The following is a 13,485-nucleotide window of genomic DNA, read 5'->3' as shown; positions in this document are numbered from 1 at the left end:
CGAGGACACACACCACATGGCGGGCTGCGACTGGTCCCAAAACTTCAAATGCCTGTATAGAGTACTTTATTAAAAATCTTGGTCTTAAAGTATACAGGCATTAGCTCCAAAACAGTCCTTTTAAGATATGCTTCAAGAATATCATCAATACCACAGGCTTGGCCATTTTTTTTTTTTTTATAGATTTTTAACGTTTTTAACTATTTCGTCCTCAGTGATCGGAGCATTAAGAATTCATTCAATTCACTTGGTAAGTTGCTTACAAAATTTCAAAATCAGTAGTTTCATATTTTCATCTATGTTTCTTTTCTCATTTAGTTTTAGGAGAAAACGTACAATGCATCTACAGAAATATAGCTTTTGTCTTTTTATTTTTACCTATGCTGATTATATTTTCCAAAAAGCCTTGGAATCGGAATTGTTTGCTTTCCGTAAATTATTTTAAATTTTGTTCTAAAAGGCCCGGGGGGGGGGTCCACTCTGGCATTCCATACTGAAAGGTATCATACGCATTTTATATCTCACCTTTTACATTCTTTGCTTGTCTTTTTCATTAGTGTTTTCCATGTTTTTCAAAAAACTATATCGCCTCCTGGCTTTATGAAATTTCCTCCTCTCTTTACATTAATCTTTAAACCAAGGTTGATTTTTGTTCTATCTTTCTTGATTTTTTTTACTTCTGTATTTATCAGAAGTTTGTATAGCTACAGACTGACAATAATTACCTATTCTCTCAGCTATATTATCAATGTCACTTTGATTTACACAATGCCAGATTTTGTTATCCGATTAACAGGAATATGCAAATTAAATTATCATTTTAAGGAAAGGTACACGATATTTATAATATTTAGGTTGGATATTCTCTTTTCTCGTGTCTAATTAGATGCACAGGGACTTGCTCAAACTATCAAACATGCATCCTGACTAGTATATTCGTGTTGATATACTAGCTGCATATTTGATAGTGGGAGCAAGTCCCTGTGGTTAGTGTATATAGCCAAAGAAAAGAATAAAATATTGTTTTGAAAACAGACTTCTTATACAAACTGAGGGATTTCAGAAACAACGTATTGCTGTTTTACCCGTTCAGGTACACTTTTGGAGTAAATTTTGATAAATATTTACATGAGAAATTTACTAGGTTTTTGTCTACAGACAAACTTGATTTGTTTGTTTAAGTTGCAGTTTTGCTGTAATTATTGAAAAAGTAACCAAAATGGACTGAAAAGCTCCTAATCTTGAATGTCCTCCATTCACGATCAACGGATAATTTCCATCTGGTCACTTGACAATGTGATGGGGTTGACTGCGATAGGATATATAATTTCAACATTCAACGTACAAAATGGAATAGAAAATACTCAGCAGAAGACATGATAAATGCATCAACATTCAATATGAAGGCCGCGTCAAATGATATATTGTTTCGGACGATGTCCAACGTAAAACCACAGATCTATACGTCGACGTCTGTTGTCGTCACAGTTCATAGACGTCGTCAATCTCTGCTTAGTTACAGTCTACAAGATTGAGCATCAAAATGGCTTGCTGTGCAAAATACAAGAAATGGAAAAGTTTAAAACACAATGTAGTGCACGCTATTCATATAGGCATGGGAAATGTACATGGAACACTAGAAAGTAAGTGTGAAATAATCGGTTTCAAAATTTGCGAGAAGATCGACAAGAAAGAAATTACACTTGATCAAGCATTGGATGACCTTGTTGCATTCTCAAGGGATTGTGCCACTAGAGCCAGTGAGATTCAGATGGCCTGGTTAACCTTGCATTTAGCCCTTGGTTTATGTTTTGAATACAAAGTACAAAACAAAGCTACCATCCGCAGATTTTTGAAAGAACTTCTGCTTTACACCCGTGGAATAGATATGGGACTCTTTATGCGAGATATCTTACATTACGAAGACTTGACTCCTACAAATGAAGAGGTTGCAAAGTCATTCTACTGTTTAAATTTTACCGCAGGATACAAGGTTGATCTTAATGAAGACGACCTCAGGCACAAGATATTCACTGGTCCTTCAAAGGTTGTTTATCGTCACCTTATCCGGTCCGATCTTTGCAATTATTTAGATCTCCCGATCGGTCACCCAACACTTGCAATGACAACAAAAGTAGCCACAACAACACATGTACCATCCACACCTTTGGGACTTGCATGCGAAAGTTTGAAGCCAAAGGTCGTGCTTACTCTATTGCGCTTCGGGGCAAATCCAATTGGCAAGCCAATAGAACAGATCCTTTCAACCCTGTGTTCACAGAGAATTGTTGAAGAAGCTACAGGTCTTATGATTGGTGACACCCCATTAGAACATGTCAAATTATGTCTAGAATACTGTTTACGTGCAGTAAGAATGATAAAAGTTAGAATAGAAGAGGAAACAATGGCAGATGTAATAAAAGACAGCGAAGCAGGTGGAGAACACGTCCATTTTATCAAGGAAAATGCAGTTGATTTTATACCGGATGATTGTTACAAAGTTCCACCTAAACTAAAACATTTGGTGCGATGTGAAATACGAGACATATTGTTTGCCGCGGATAGAGCGCCTGCTGCAATTTACAGTCTTCCCAAAATAAATTCAGACTGCCAAAAATACCTGGACTTAATGGCATAGTTTTAAAAAGTAAATGTTAATATCATTGGAAAACAGCACATGTGATGGTCTAGTATTCTCCTCTTGGAATTCCGGTCATTATCAATCAATTCAGTAATTGACACTGTTATAATCACGATTTAAAATGGTATTAAAACTTTTGAAATTTTGTTTTCTTTCAAATATCAGCCAGTGTATTGTTGTCCATAAAAATAGCCGGTCAAGATTATTTTGGTCTTTCATCTCGCTCACTGAAAGGACTAACAAGTACACATATGGTTTCTCTTCCAGTAATGAGTGGTTTAAATTAGTTACTTATGATTTTCAACAAGAATAGATTGAAGGGGAATTTGTTTCTCAAATGAAATCTGTAGAAAAATTGGAAAATGTATTACGGCAGGAAAACCAGCAGTTCAATCGAAACGATTAAAACGACACAATTTAAAAATTAAAATTGGTACCCCAAACTACAAAAAAGATAATCGGGACAGAATCAATAAGTGAATTTATTACATAGATAGTAGTGATTTACCGAATGTTTCCAGTGTAATTATTTTTCGATAATTCACACTGTGAAATGAATTTTGTAATGCCACTCTCGCGCTTTCTCCCGCCAAAACGTCACAACACGAATATCAATCCGCCGTTCACGAAATGTTTAATTTTTGTTGAAAATACCAATGAATAAAGCAGGAAATCTAAATAATAAATAGGATAATCGATTGGTTATCATGAATAACCAAAATATGATCACTCGTGCCAAGAACGCATTAAGATTTAAATCTAGGCGTTCTTTGGTACTCGTGGTCATATTTGGTTATTCACTCTTTCCAATTAATTATCCTATTAAAAATAATAGTAATTACTAAAGAATAATTGGGGAAAAAAATAATAAAATTTACGAAGTAAAGAAATGTAACTTCATAAAAAGAAAGAGTATGAACCAAACAATTACACTGGTAGGTAGAAAAAATATATATATTACCACACACCGAAACATAATAATTACTATCACAATACCTGCAAGTCCCACGACTCAACATTTGAAATTATTTTATCAGCACAAGCAAATGGGTAGTTAATGACACTAAATGAAAAACTGGCGATACAAATTTATCATTCATTGCCTTTTTCGTGGACAAGTCGATCTTTTATTATTGTATATTCTATTGACCATTTCTATGAATATGTAATTCAAGAGATCCACGATTCACTTCCAAAATATATTCCTTCCGAGTCTAAACCACAAGATTACAGTAGTCTAGCCCGGGACAAACCTTCCAGCAAGTAACTTATGTGACAATGGTCAAAGTGGGTAAGTCCTACAGTTCACTGCGGTTCTCTATTACAATTTTTAATCACATCACTATCCTGAGAGTGCGTTTTAAACCACTAAAATTTAGTGTACATACTAAATGAAATGAAGTGCTATTAAAATATGTACAAGAATATCCTCACGCAGGTCCGGCTGTAATATTTGCTAATATTTTCGATTGTACTCATTTTTTCTATATAATTTGGAATCGTCGTGCTATCGTGTTAGTACGTTCACCGAGAAATACATTGTATTTCTTTTGAAATCTTCTATATAGTAAAATTTTGGCCCAACATTGTTTATTATTGCACGATTGATTGCTTTGTGATATCAAGTGCAACTTCAAATTAAAAAATTTCAACAAATAATTTATGAATGACGCATGTTTTTGGGTGTCTTCTCACTTAGCCAACATTTTGTATTTCAGGTACCTACAGGTAATTAAATTCATGTAGGCTAGGTGAGACTTTGCAATTGTTTTTACTGCAATTATTTAATTGATTGGGGCCTCTTCCATGGGGACTATAATAATTATTCAAAGTAAATGTGTCAATATGTTTAGGTTTTTTTATAATATGCAGGGGTTTGATAGAAAAAAGTAATATATATATATATATATATATATATATATATTTATATATATATATATATATATATATATATATATATATATATATATATATATATATATATATATATATATATATATTTATATTTTTTTATTTCAGAAATAATAATTGATCAAATCACAATTTCAAGCAACAACACATAACAACATATTTTTATATTAAAGCAATGGTATTTTTTTATAATCAGCACTATATTCATATAAAAAAAATTGTCTGCATGTTATTACATTTAATTTATTACATTTAAAAAATATGTTCATACAGGGGCACTACAAGTACAATGTGAAATTGTTTATTCAGTTTAAGTGAACCAATTGAGAAGCACTATCTGCAAATTCCATTCGCTGATGTTGGTTGTTGGTGTTGTCTATTAGAAGAAAGCGATCACCAGCTGGTGTGTTTTTGAAGTTTTCATCGAGATCTATATCAGCCTGAGTTTTTGGTAGCTTTGGTAGCACCTTAGAACGGCTTCTGTAGAGTGCAGCTTTACAGCTTTCAAACGTCGGAATTTTCTCTATCATCTCATTGACATCATCGTCAAACTCATTATTACGAAGACTACCAAGCTCCTCATCAAAAATGGAAGGTATTGGTGACACCTCTTCCCTGCAACGCTTTTTTACTTTATTAATAAAGGCTGCTGCTGCTAAACCAATGTTATCTGAGTCATGGTTGTGGTTGTTGTTTATGGTAACAGGAACATTATCTAGTGTTGTCAGAGTAGCAGGACATTGACGTGAGACGCATCTCCAGTAGCAACGGTCGTTGCGTCTAGTTTTTATTGAATATTTGTAACCATTATGAAGCAAATAATGACCACCGCGGCCATTTTCAAGAAAGTCTACGTGTACTTTAGCGTTAGCCATGAGAACTGAAATGATAAATCTGCTAGTTGGCCCCACATTTATATACTCTTCCATAGCATCCCAAGCTATAGTGAGTCATAGCATCCCAAGCTATAGTGAGTATGCATCTGTCAAGTAGAGTGGTGCAAGCTGAACATATCTTATCTTTAATTATTTTAATTTGTATTAATTAATATCAATTAATAATAATTATTCTCAATTAAGAATAGCAGTCATTTCATTTTATTAAATTTTATTTACAGAATTGAAAAATTAAACTTATATTTTTTTATTTTTATATTTGAAATATACATATTTATATATTTTTTTAAAGATAATTAAAAAATGTTTTGTGTTATTTTATAAATACTTTTAAAAATATATCATTAATATTTTTTTTTTATTTTACCCAACATAAATGTAGCCCTTTGGGTGGCCTCAATAAAACAGTTATAAAAACAATATTTCTAAATGTTATTTTAACACCCCAATTACCTATGTTGGCCAGATGAGACTATCAATTTTCAAAATGTTGGCTAAGTGAATGAACCTGTTTTTGGTGATGTTTTTTCTCTCGAATTTTGTAAATTTCGGATGTCCACTATTTCCGTGTTGTCAGCTACGCTTGCAACATGATAAGTTGTAGGAAATGAATTATTTCGCCGTAACGCGCCTGCAAAAAAAAAGGATAAAAAAGATGAAATTTAGATTTTATAATGCATCTCAAGTATAGGAATAATTTAAAGTACTCATTACTGATAAAAAAAATATTCCATCGAGCAATTTAAAACGTCCAACCCATTCAGGCACCTTTTGCTAATATAATGCATGGTTGCGAACACAACATCGCGACCATTAGGCCAAGTAAACTTAAGTTGTAGATTTTCGTACAATCCTTACAAAAAATATGGGGCGGGTGGGAGGATTTAAGTTTTTATTTTCAATATTCCTTACCAGATATTTGCTGGGCTTATTTTAGCTATTTGAAGTATAGATATATTCTTAATCCATAGCCACATCGAATGGTTTCAAATCAGAGAAGAAACATCATTTTAGTCACCAAGAAATGAAAGATTTGTTTGTCAATTCTAGAAACTGACGTGAAGAAAATCCAGATTTTAAAATTCCCGCCCAATTTTTTTACTGATAATTTTTGTCAAGTTTTTAGTGGCAATTTAGAGAGATGATGAAAATCTACCAATTAATTTTATTTGGCCTTATACGAGGGGTAGTGTAGAAATCAGATTTACAGTTTGCTCAATAAAAAACAAAACATATAACCAGTGTGGATACAATAAAAGCACATATACTGTCGATGGTATATATTTATAAAATGCCATCTCTTGAAGGCGGACCTATTGGGAGAACAACAAAACTGCATACCTGATTTTCTGCCGTAGGTGTAACAGTTACTCAAAATGAAAAAAAGTAAACATTGGACGATACCAATTTAGTGTACAATTCGACACCCCGTATTTGTAGAAAAGAAAAGACCAAGTATAAGGATAGCATTATTAATGTCAAAGACACAAAACCCAGCAACAAAACAGAACAACTAAATTCAAAATATAAAAAAATATGATAACATATGTATATAAGAAAAACTGCACCACACGATTAACTTACTGGTATATAATTGGGAACATAACGGAAATATTCCTATGTACAAATAGATTAAAACACTTGGAAATATTAGTTTTTTTTTCAATACGGAAAACCATACTATTTTTTGACTTATTGATATTTGATTGCATGTTTTGTTTTGTTTTGTTTTGTTTCGTTTTTTTTTTTGGCGAATAAGTTCGTAAGCCCTATACATGTTTCTATATGCTTTCATTACATGTGTATGAAAACAAATTGAAACATTTTTACGTGTTAAACGAAATATAGCGCAGTTTTCCTATGGTATTTTAAGAAACATATAAAGAGTTCCAGTGCTCAGTAATACCATTCTCGAGTTTTTATATTAACTGGAACTGAGGGTGGGATATGTAATTATTTTTTAACTCAACTGGATACATACTTATCCACAGATGTAGATGTAGTTCTAGACTTTTGTGTTTCGAATAACTGGATCCAGATTTAAGTAGCTCACTCAGTGATACCCCCGCTTCTTTTCCCAAGAAACCATATAGTAAAGCCCATCAGTTTTTTTATGGCATTCAAATTAAACAAAACAAACGAATCCCCCAAAAAATTTACAAAATGACATAATGTCATCAAGAATCAATAAAAGTTTTATCAAAATCCATTCAACGGTTTTCAGAGGTGTCGTGAATTAAAGGATGCCCCCACCCCGGTCGACCAATGATAAAGTCCATGGTTTGTATCAGGAAACCTCAAGAGTCATTCAAACGGAATAGCACAGTGCATGGCATCATGTAATAAAGAAACTGGGAAAGTTTCATCGAATTCCAGTGGGTGGTTTCAGATGAGTCGCAGATTAGAATTGGGGTTGGACGAACGGACGGACACCATGATCACTATATACCTTCCGCTGGTATAATAATAACTATGGTGAATTTACAAATATTACATTAAATGGCTGTTTTGATTATCAGATTGTCAGCAAATCATAAACAGTAAGTTTAGAACATTATCTTTCACAATTGTCTTTTAGAACTATTGGTTAATGTCAGTGTTGTATTTTGAACTAAGTTTAGATAGTGACTATTCTGTGAGCATTCAAAATCTGTTGAATTATTACACTAACATAAAAGTCAATTTCTTTCCAGTGATTCGAATTGTAAGGTTACTTCACATAGTTCACGGTTCATTGAGAGCTAAAATTAAACTATGTTTACATTTGAAGTACTGGTAAATTTTATGATTGACAGAATCCAGGAAGTTGTTATTTCTTCTTTGCTCGAGTCTAGTGCAAGAAAGCCGAAAGGAAATTTTAAGGTAAGACACTAATTCTAGGCATGTAAATGTATACATGTTGCCGAGACTTAAATCATATTATATCATAATTATTGATTATAAAACTGGGTACAGTATAAAAAATTATAGAATCGCTAATAAATGACCTAAAAAGATGACGACGATATCAATGAAAATACAAAATATTGATTTTTTTCATTTAAATTAAATGTATGAAATGTATGAAGTGATTTTACAGTTGCCTCGTGCAGGTCCGGGTGTCAAAAGAATAGACCTGCAGCAGCGCTAAGCTTGTCGTAAAAGGCGACTAAATAGTGCTCAAAACCCTAGCAGGGGGTTAGGGCGCTCTGCCCACAGAGCAACTGGGATGTGTGCCCCAGGTGGTGGAATGGGGTACCCCTGGCGTGTTACATGCTGGGGTTGTCAGGCTATAATACAGAAAACCTGACCGCAAACCATAGTGGTGCACCGTGTTGGGAAAGATGTCACGTTCCTCGCACGTTAAAGAACCCTACTGTGGTGTTCTCCCGGAGTAGGAACCATAGGGCTCCGCCACAGGAGGCTAAATTGCCCGACCCTACCCACCTCTCCCTATTTCCAGTGGCAATCAAAATTTGTCGACCCCATTGTCCTTGTGCCCCATCCCTTTTTCATTACATCATCATTTCATGTTCATTTTATCATCAATTTTATGTTCATCGTCTGAATATAGCTGAAATATTGCTGCTCGGACGTTAAACCCCAACAAACAAAACAAAGATTTTACAGTTAGATGGGTACATAGCAACTGCTAATCGAATAAAAACAAAACAAAACAAAACAAAACAATACTATGACTTCGAGGCTTATAGAGTAACCTAGGGAACCAAGATTCACGAGTGCGAAAATCAAAAGAATATATTGCAAACTTCTGATTTATAGCAATGAATCTTGGCAATAGATATATCATTGTTATTTATTTATGGATTAGTACTCAGCATCACTATTCAAATTTCCTTTCAAAGGTTGATGATTATTCATAATCTCATAGGGTTTTCACTCCTAGCTGAATCTTCAAACGGCTTATTCAATACATCTTAGCATTTATATTTTAATTTTTATGAAATTCGGAATAGGCAACATTGTCCATTTCGTATAACCTAACTTGGTATTTAAGCCACGACCCCAACGGAACTACTTCAACGGGGTATACTAATACACTCAAGCATACATGTAAAATCGATTGACATTGACAGTTTTGACCCGCGTTAAAACAATGTCGATACCATATTATAATCAAAGTAGTCATGTACTGAATCAATTTAGATCGATCGTTTGAAAAAAATAATCTTCAAATTTAAAAGAAAAATGGGATAAAAGGAAAGTACAGGGATCAAATTCAAACGTATTTAAAGACAATATTATTGTAATGGTTAATATTGAACTCTTTGATTATTATTTTTTAGATTCACCATTCTGATTACGAAGGACATCTAATAAACACACAATAAAATTCATGATGCATCGTAGCAATGCACCAGTTTCATAATACTCAGGTTCGATATTTGTTTACATGGAACACCTAGATGAATGAACACAAAACTCTCCAACATGCTGCATAATTGAACTTCAAACTACTAGTTGGCCTTTCCCAGTTTCTATATTTTCAAGTTATAAATTTCGATTTAAGTATCTCCAGATCGAAACTGTCTGTCAAATCATTCAAACTTAAGCCAAAATCATTGAAATAAAGCATTTACCTCTCAACCAGCTACATTTCTCAGTTGATAATTATAACCTGTATAGCTATCAAGTCCTACAAGTTATCGCATAGACACCTATGTGTCATGTAAAAGTACTTAGTTTCTGGTCAAACATATTTAATTGGATCGTTGTTTATTGGTGTAATTAACACATAATTAGATATGATATATTAGAAATACTTATAAAGTGAACCGAACTATTTGCATTAGAACTTTAATGGGATATGCCAATTGGACTATTTTCCTGCGGTAGTGTAAGATAATTGCAGATGCAAACAGGCTTTACAAATCTAAAGGCTCTGGTGACTGCTATACAACAATTTTATACATTGAAATAATTTTTAGCTATATAAATGTAAATTTCTCTTTAAAGAAATGGAGAACAGTAAGAGTGAATCATGTAAAGAACAGAAGAAAAACACACAAGCGATAAAATGGTGCGAAGAGTACGACGATACTCTTTGTATGGATTTTACAGACAGCAGTCGCACAGGAAAGTTACTAAATAAACACAAATTTGTTGATGATACAGAACTTTCGACACATAATGAAGTATGTCAGCAGCACAAAGGTCTGTCATTTAAACATTTTTGTGTCGACCACGATGCCCTCTGTTGTAAACAATGTCTTACAGAGAATCACCATATGTGTTTAAAGGTCATGACTGTAGATACGGCATCCAAGGATGCTAAAAGCTCACAGTCATTTGTTGACACAAAGGAAATTCTAGATCAAATAATAGTTACATCTGACTCTGTCATCAAAGATGGAGCTTTAACTCTCAAGGAAGTAGAAATTTCAACATTAAAGACTGAAAATGCAATACGAGAAACAAAAGAGAAACTCATTAGTCATATTATCGCGTTAGAGCAATCTTTATTACATGATCTCAAAAAGAGGAAGAAGAAGATTGCCAAAGATATAATAAAAACAATCGAAGAAGCAAAGACAATTGAGAATCATGCTCGTATTAAGATGACATCATACGAACGCACTGAGAAACATGGAACCGATCGTCAGATATTTCTCTTTGTGCATGCCAACCAGACCATCATACAAGGTCTTAAGGATAAAACGCAGGCATTAACTGAGCGAACTGGTCGCCGTGCCTTTAATTTCAAGCCGATGCAATTATCAGCAATCAAATTTATTGGCTCTGTAGAGGAACTAAAGACCAAACCTACAATAGAATCTGTTTCAAAATTAGAAAGGCAGTCACAAATTCCCATGCAACCATTGAGAAGCCCACCCTCCTATTTATACCAAAATGATTTGCTCGCTTCGGAGACAGTAGATGCAATAAGTTTGTATGCAGATGATGACAAAATTGTCATTGTGACCTCTTGGAAACTTTTAGTATATGACAATGAACACAGGTTTCAATATACGATTGATGCACCTCACATGGCTTGGGATATCACTAGGTTGCAGGGAACTAATATATATCCAATTACATGTTATTGTCTCGATTTTATCCATTTTATAGATATAAAAGACCGCTGTACTGTAAACAGTGTAGAAATAGAAGACTCTATGGAATGTGGCATCACTGCTAGCAAAGACAAAATCTTTGTTGGTCGAAAGCATCGCATAGGTATATTGAATTACAATGGTAAGCTTGAGAAAAATATCGACATAAAAAATGATACACCAAACTTCATTGCCCTAGGTAGAAACAACACAATGTGCTATATTACATTGACTAAAGTGGTTTGCATTCGATTAAACGGTGATGTGGTGTTCTCTTTTCCCATGAAAAGCAACGACAACCCTGGGAAGTTAGCAGTGGACAATATCGGGTATATATACGCTATGGGCGTGGGGAGTGGCATTCACAGATTCAAACCCGACGGGGCCTATGTGGACACCATACTTAGAGAAGAGACGGTTTCGACTATACACCGACAAGGAGTTTGCTTGAACACGTCCTTTTCCAAATTATATGCCATACACAAAGGAGGAGTAAGAGTTTCAAGCTTCAAGAGGACTGATGAAGACAGTAGTTTCAAAGAGGACAAGTTGAAATCGAGCTTAGTTTAATTACTCAAAAAATAAACATTGTTCTTCATTAATGACCAATGTAATAAACACAGATCTAGATTTTATATATTATTTGCGCAAAATTAAATACTTTAAAAAATGAACATATTGACGCAAGATCTTTAGTTTTAGCTTCAGATATATCACTTAATTATAATAGATTGTCATATTTGTTACAAAGAACTTGAAACGGATGACAAAGACAAATCTTAAACTGGACTAAGGAGAAAGTTTTCAACTTATCTGAAAGAAATACGCGAAGAAATTAAAATTTTAATAACTGTATAAGTAACATCTAATAGTATCCTGTTTGAAATAGTCCAGGGGCGTAGCTAGGCCTGTTTTAGTTGTACGCAAAATTACGGCGAGGGGTCTTGGAATGGGGGGGGGGTCGCTCAAGGCCCCCAGTGAGTCCGGCAAGGCAAAGCCCTGAGGGAAACTCCTGAATTTTAACGATTTTGGAGCCAGTTTTTCAGAGCCTATACTACGTTCATGGTATGCATATGTGATAAATAATCTTTATTTCATTTTTAAAATGTGTGTTTTTATTTTTGTTACTTTTGCCGAAAGTACGCAACTGCATATTTGCCTATAGACAGCTACGCCCCTGAATATTTTCCACCGGAAAAAAATAAATATCAGATTTAATACAGGAAAATGTTATAACCTTTTTTTAAAATGTTTTCCGTGGCTATTCAATTGTTTCTATACACAACCTTATGATGATTAAACATTCCAATGTCTGAAAAAGTTTTATTTAAGGGTACTATAAAAAAAAATGTGGGGCTTCACAGTGTTAGGTGTTAACGATTCAGATAGTTTTGATGTGACATGTTTTCCAGGATACTTTTAGATATTTATTATTATTCAGGATTTTTTCAAATATCAGTAAGTATCCGTTGTATTTATAGCATAGTATTCCGAGTTAGACAAATAAACTTTCGAACGCGCAGCGTGAGAAGTTTATTTGGCTAACGAGGAAGGCGTTGCTATAAATGATTTGTAACATGAATGACACGCCCATGACAGTCCGTGCAGAAAAAAAATAACGTTTGGCGGGAAAATCTAATAACCCGCACAGTAGGCAGTATTGCAGACGCATTCTCTCTACCAGATTGGCTTGACATTGAAAATGTAGAAAGCGATGATTTGGTTCTCACTCAGGTGTGTATTTTTTAATTGAATTAGACTGATTTACGCTAATTGTCTTTTTGAAGGCTTTTAAACACAACTATTCGGGGCATGGACCCCCTTTTTTGGCCCAAATGTAAAAAAAATCTATTTTTCCATATTTACAATTTTGCAATTAATGAGTAGACATTATATTTTTTGTTCTCTGTCTGGCAAAGAAAACCTGCAGAGATTTAAAGATTTGTATTTTATTATATGAAACCTAATAAAATTGACATTTGTA

The 13,485-nt window shown here is 33.8% G+C and overlaps 1 protein-coding gene across 2 annotated transcripts; it reads left to right on the top strand.

Moving 5' to 3' along the window:
* The first annotated feature begins 7,969 nt into the window (after positions 1 to 7,969).
* On the top strand, positions 7,970 to 13,485 carry LOC148627202 (uncharacterized). Of its 2 annotated transcripts, none has more exons than XM_088569494.1 (3): positions 7,970 to 7,988; positions 8,244 to 8,310; positions 10,405 to 13,485. In XM_088569494.1, exon 3 carries the CDS (start codon positions 10,407 to 10,409, stop codon positions 12,069 to 12,071), a length of 1,665 nt encoding a protein of 554 aa, XP_088425620.1. In that variant the 5' UTR covers positions 7,970 to 7,988; positions 8,244 to 8,310; positions 10,405 to 10,406; the 3' UTR covers positions 12,072 to 13,485. The 2 variants fall into 2 exon arrangements, with proteins under 2 accessions (XP_088425620.1, XP_088425629.1); XM_088569503.1 differs by lacking the exon at positions 7,970 to 7,988 and adding an exon at positions 9,735 to 9,824 and having other exon boundaries at positions 8,208 to 8,310.

Source organism: Perna viridis, chromosome 1 (assembly GCF_037379345.1).
Source record: "Perna viridis isolate PV_CMFRI_1.1 ecotype Kerala chromosome 1, ASM3737934v1, whole genome shotgun sequence".
Taxonomy (NCBI): domain Eukaryota; kingdom Metazoa; phylum Mollusca; class Bivalvia; order Mytilida; family Mytilidae; genus Perna; species Perna viridis.
This window is presented reverse-complemented; position numbering and strand designations above follow the sequence as displayed.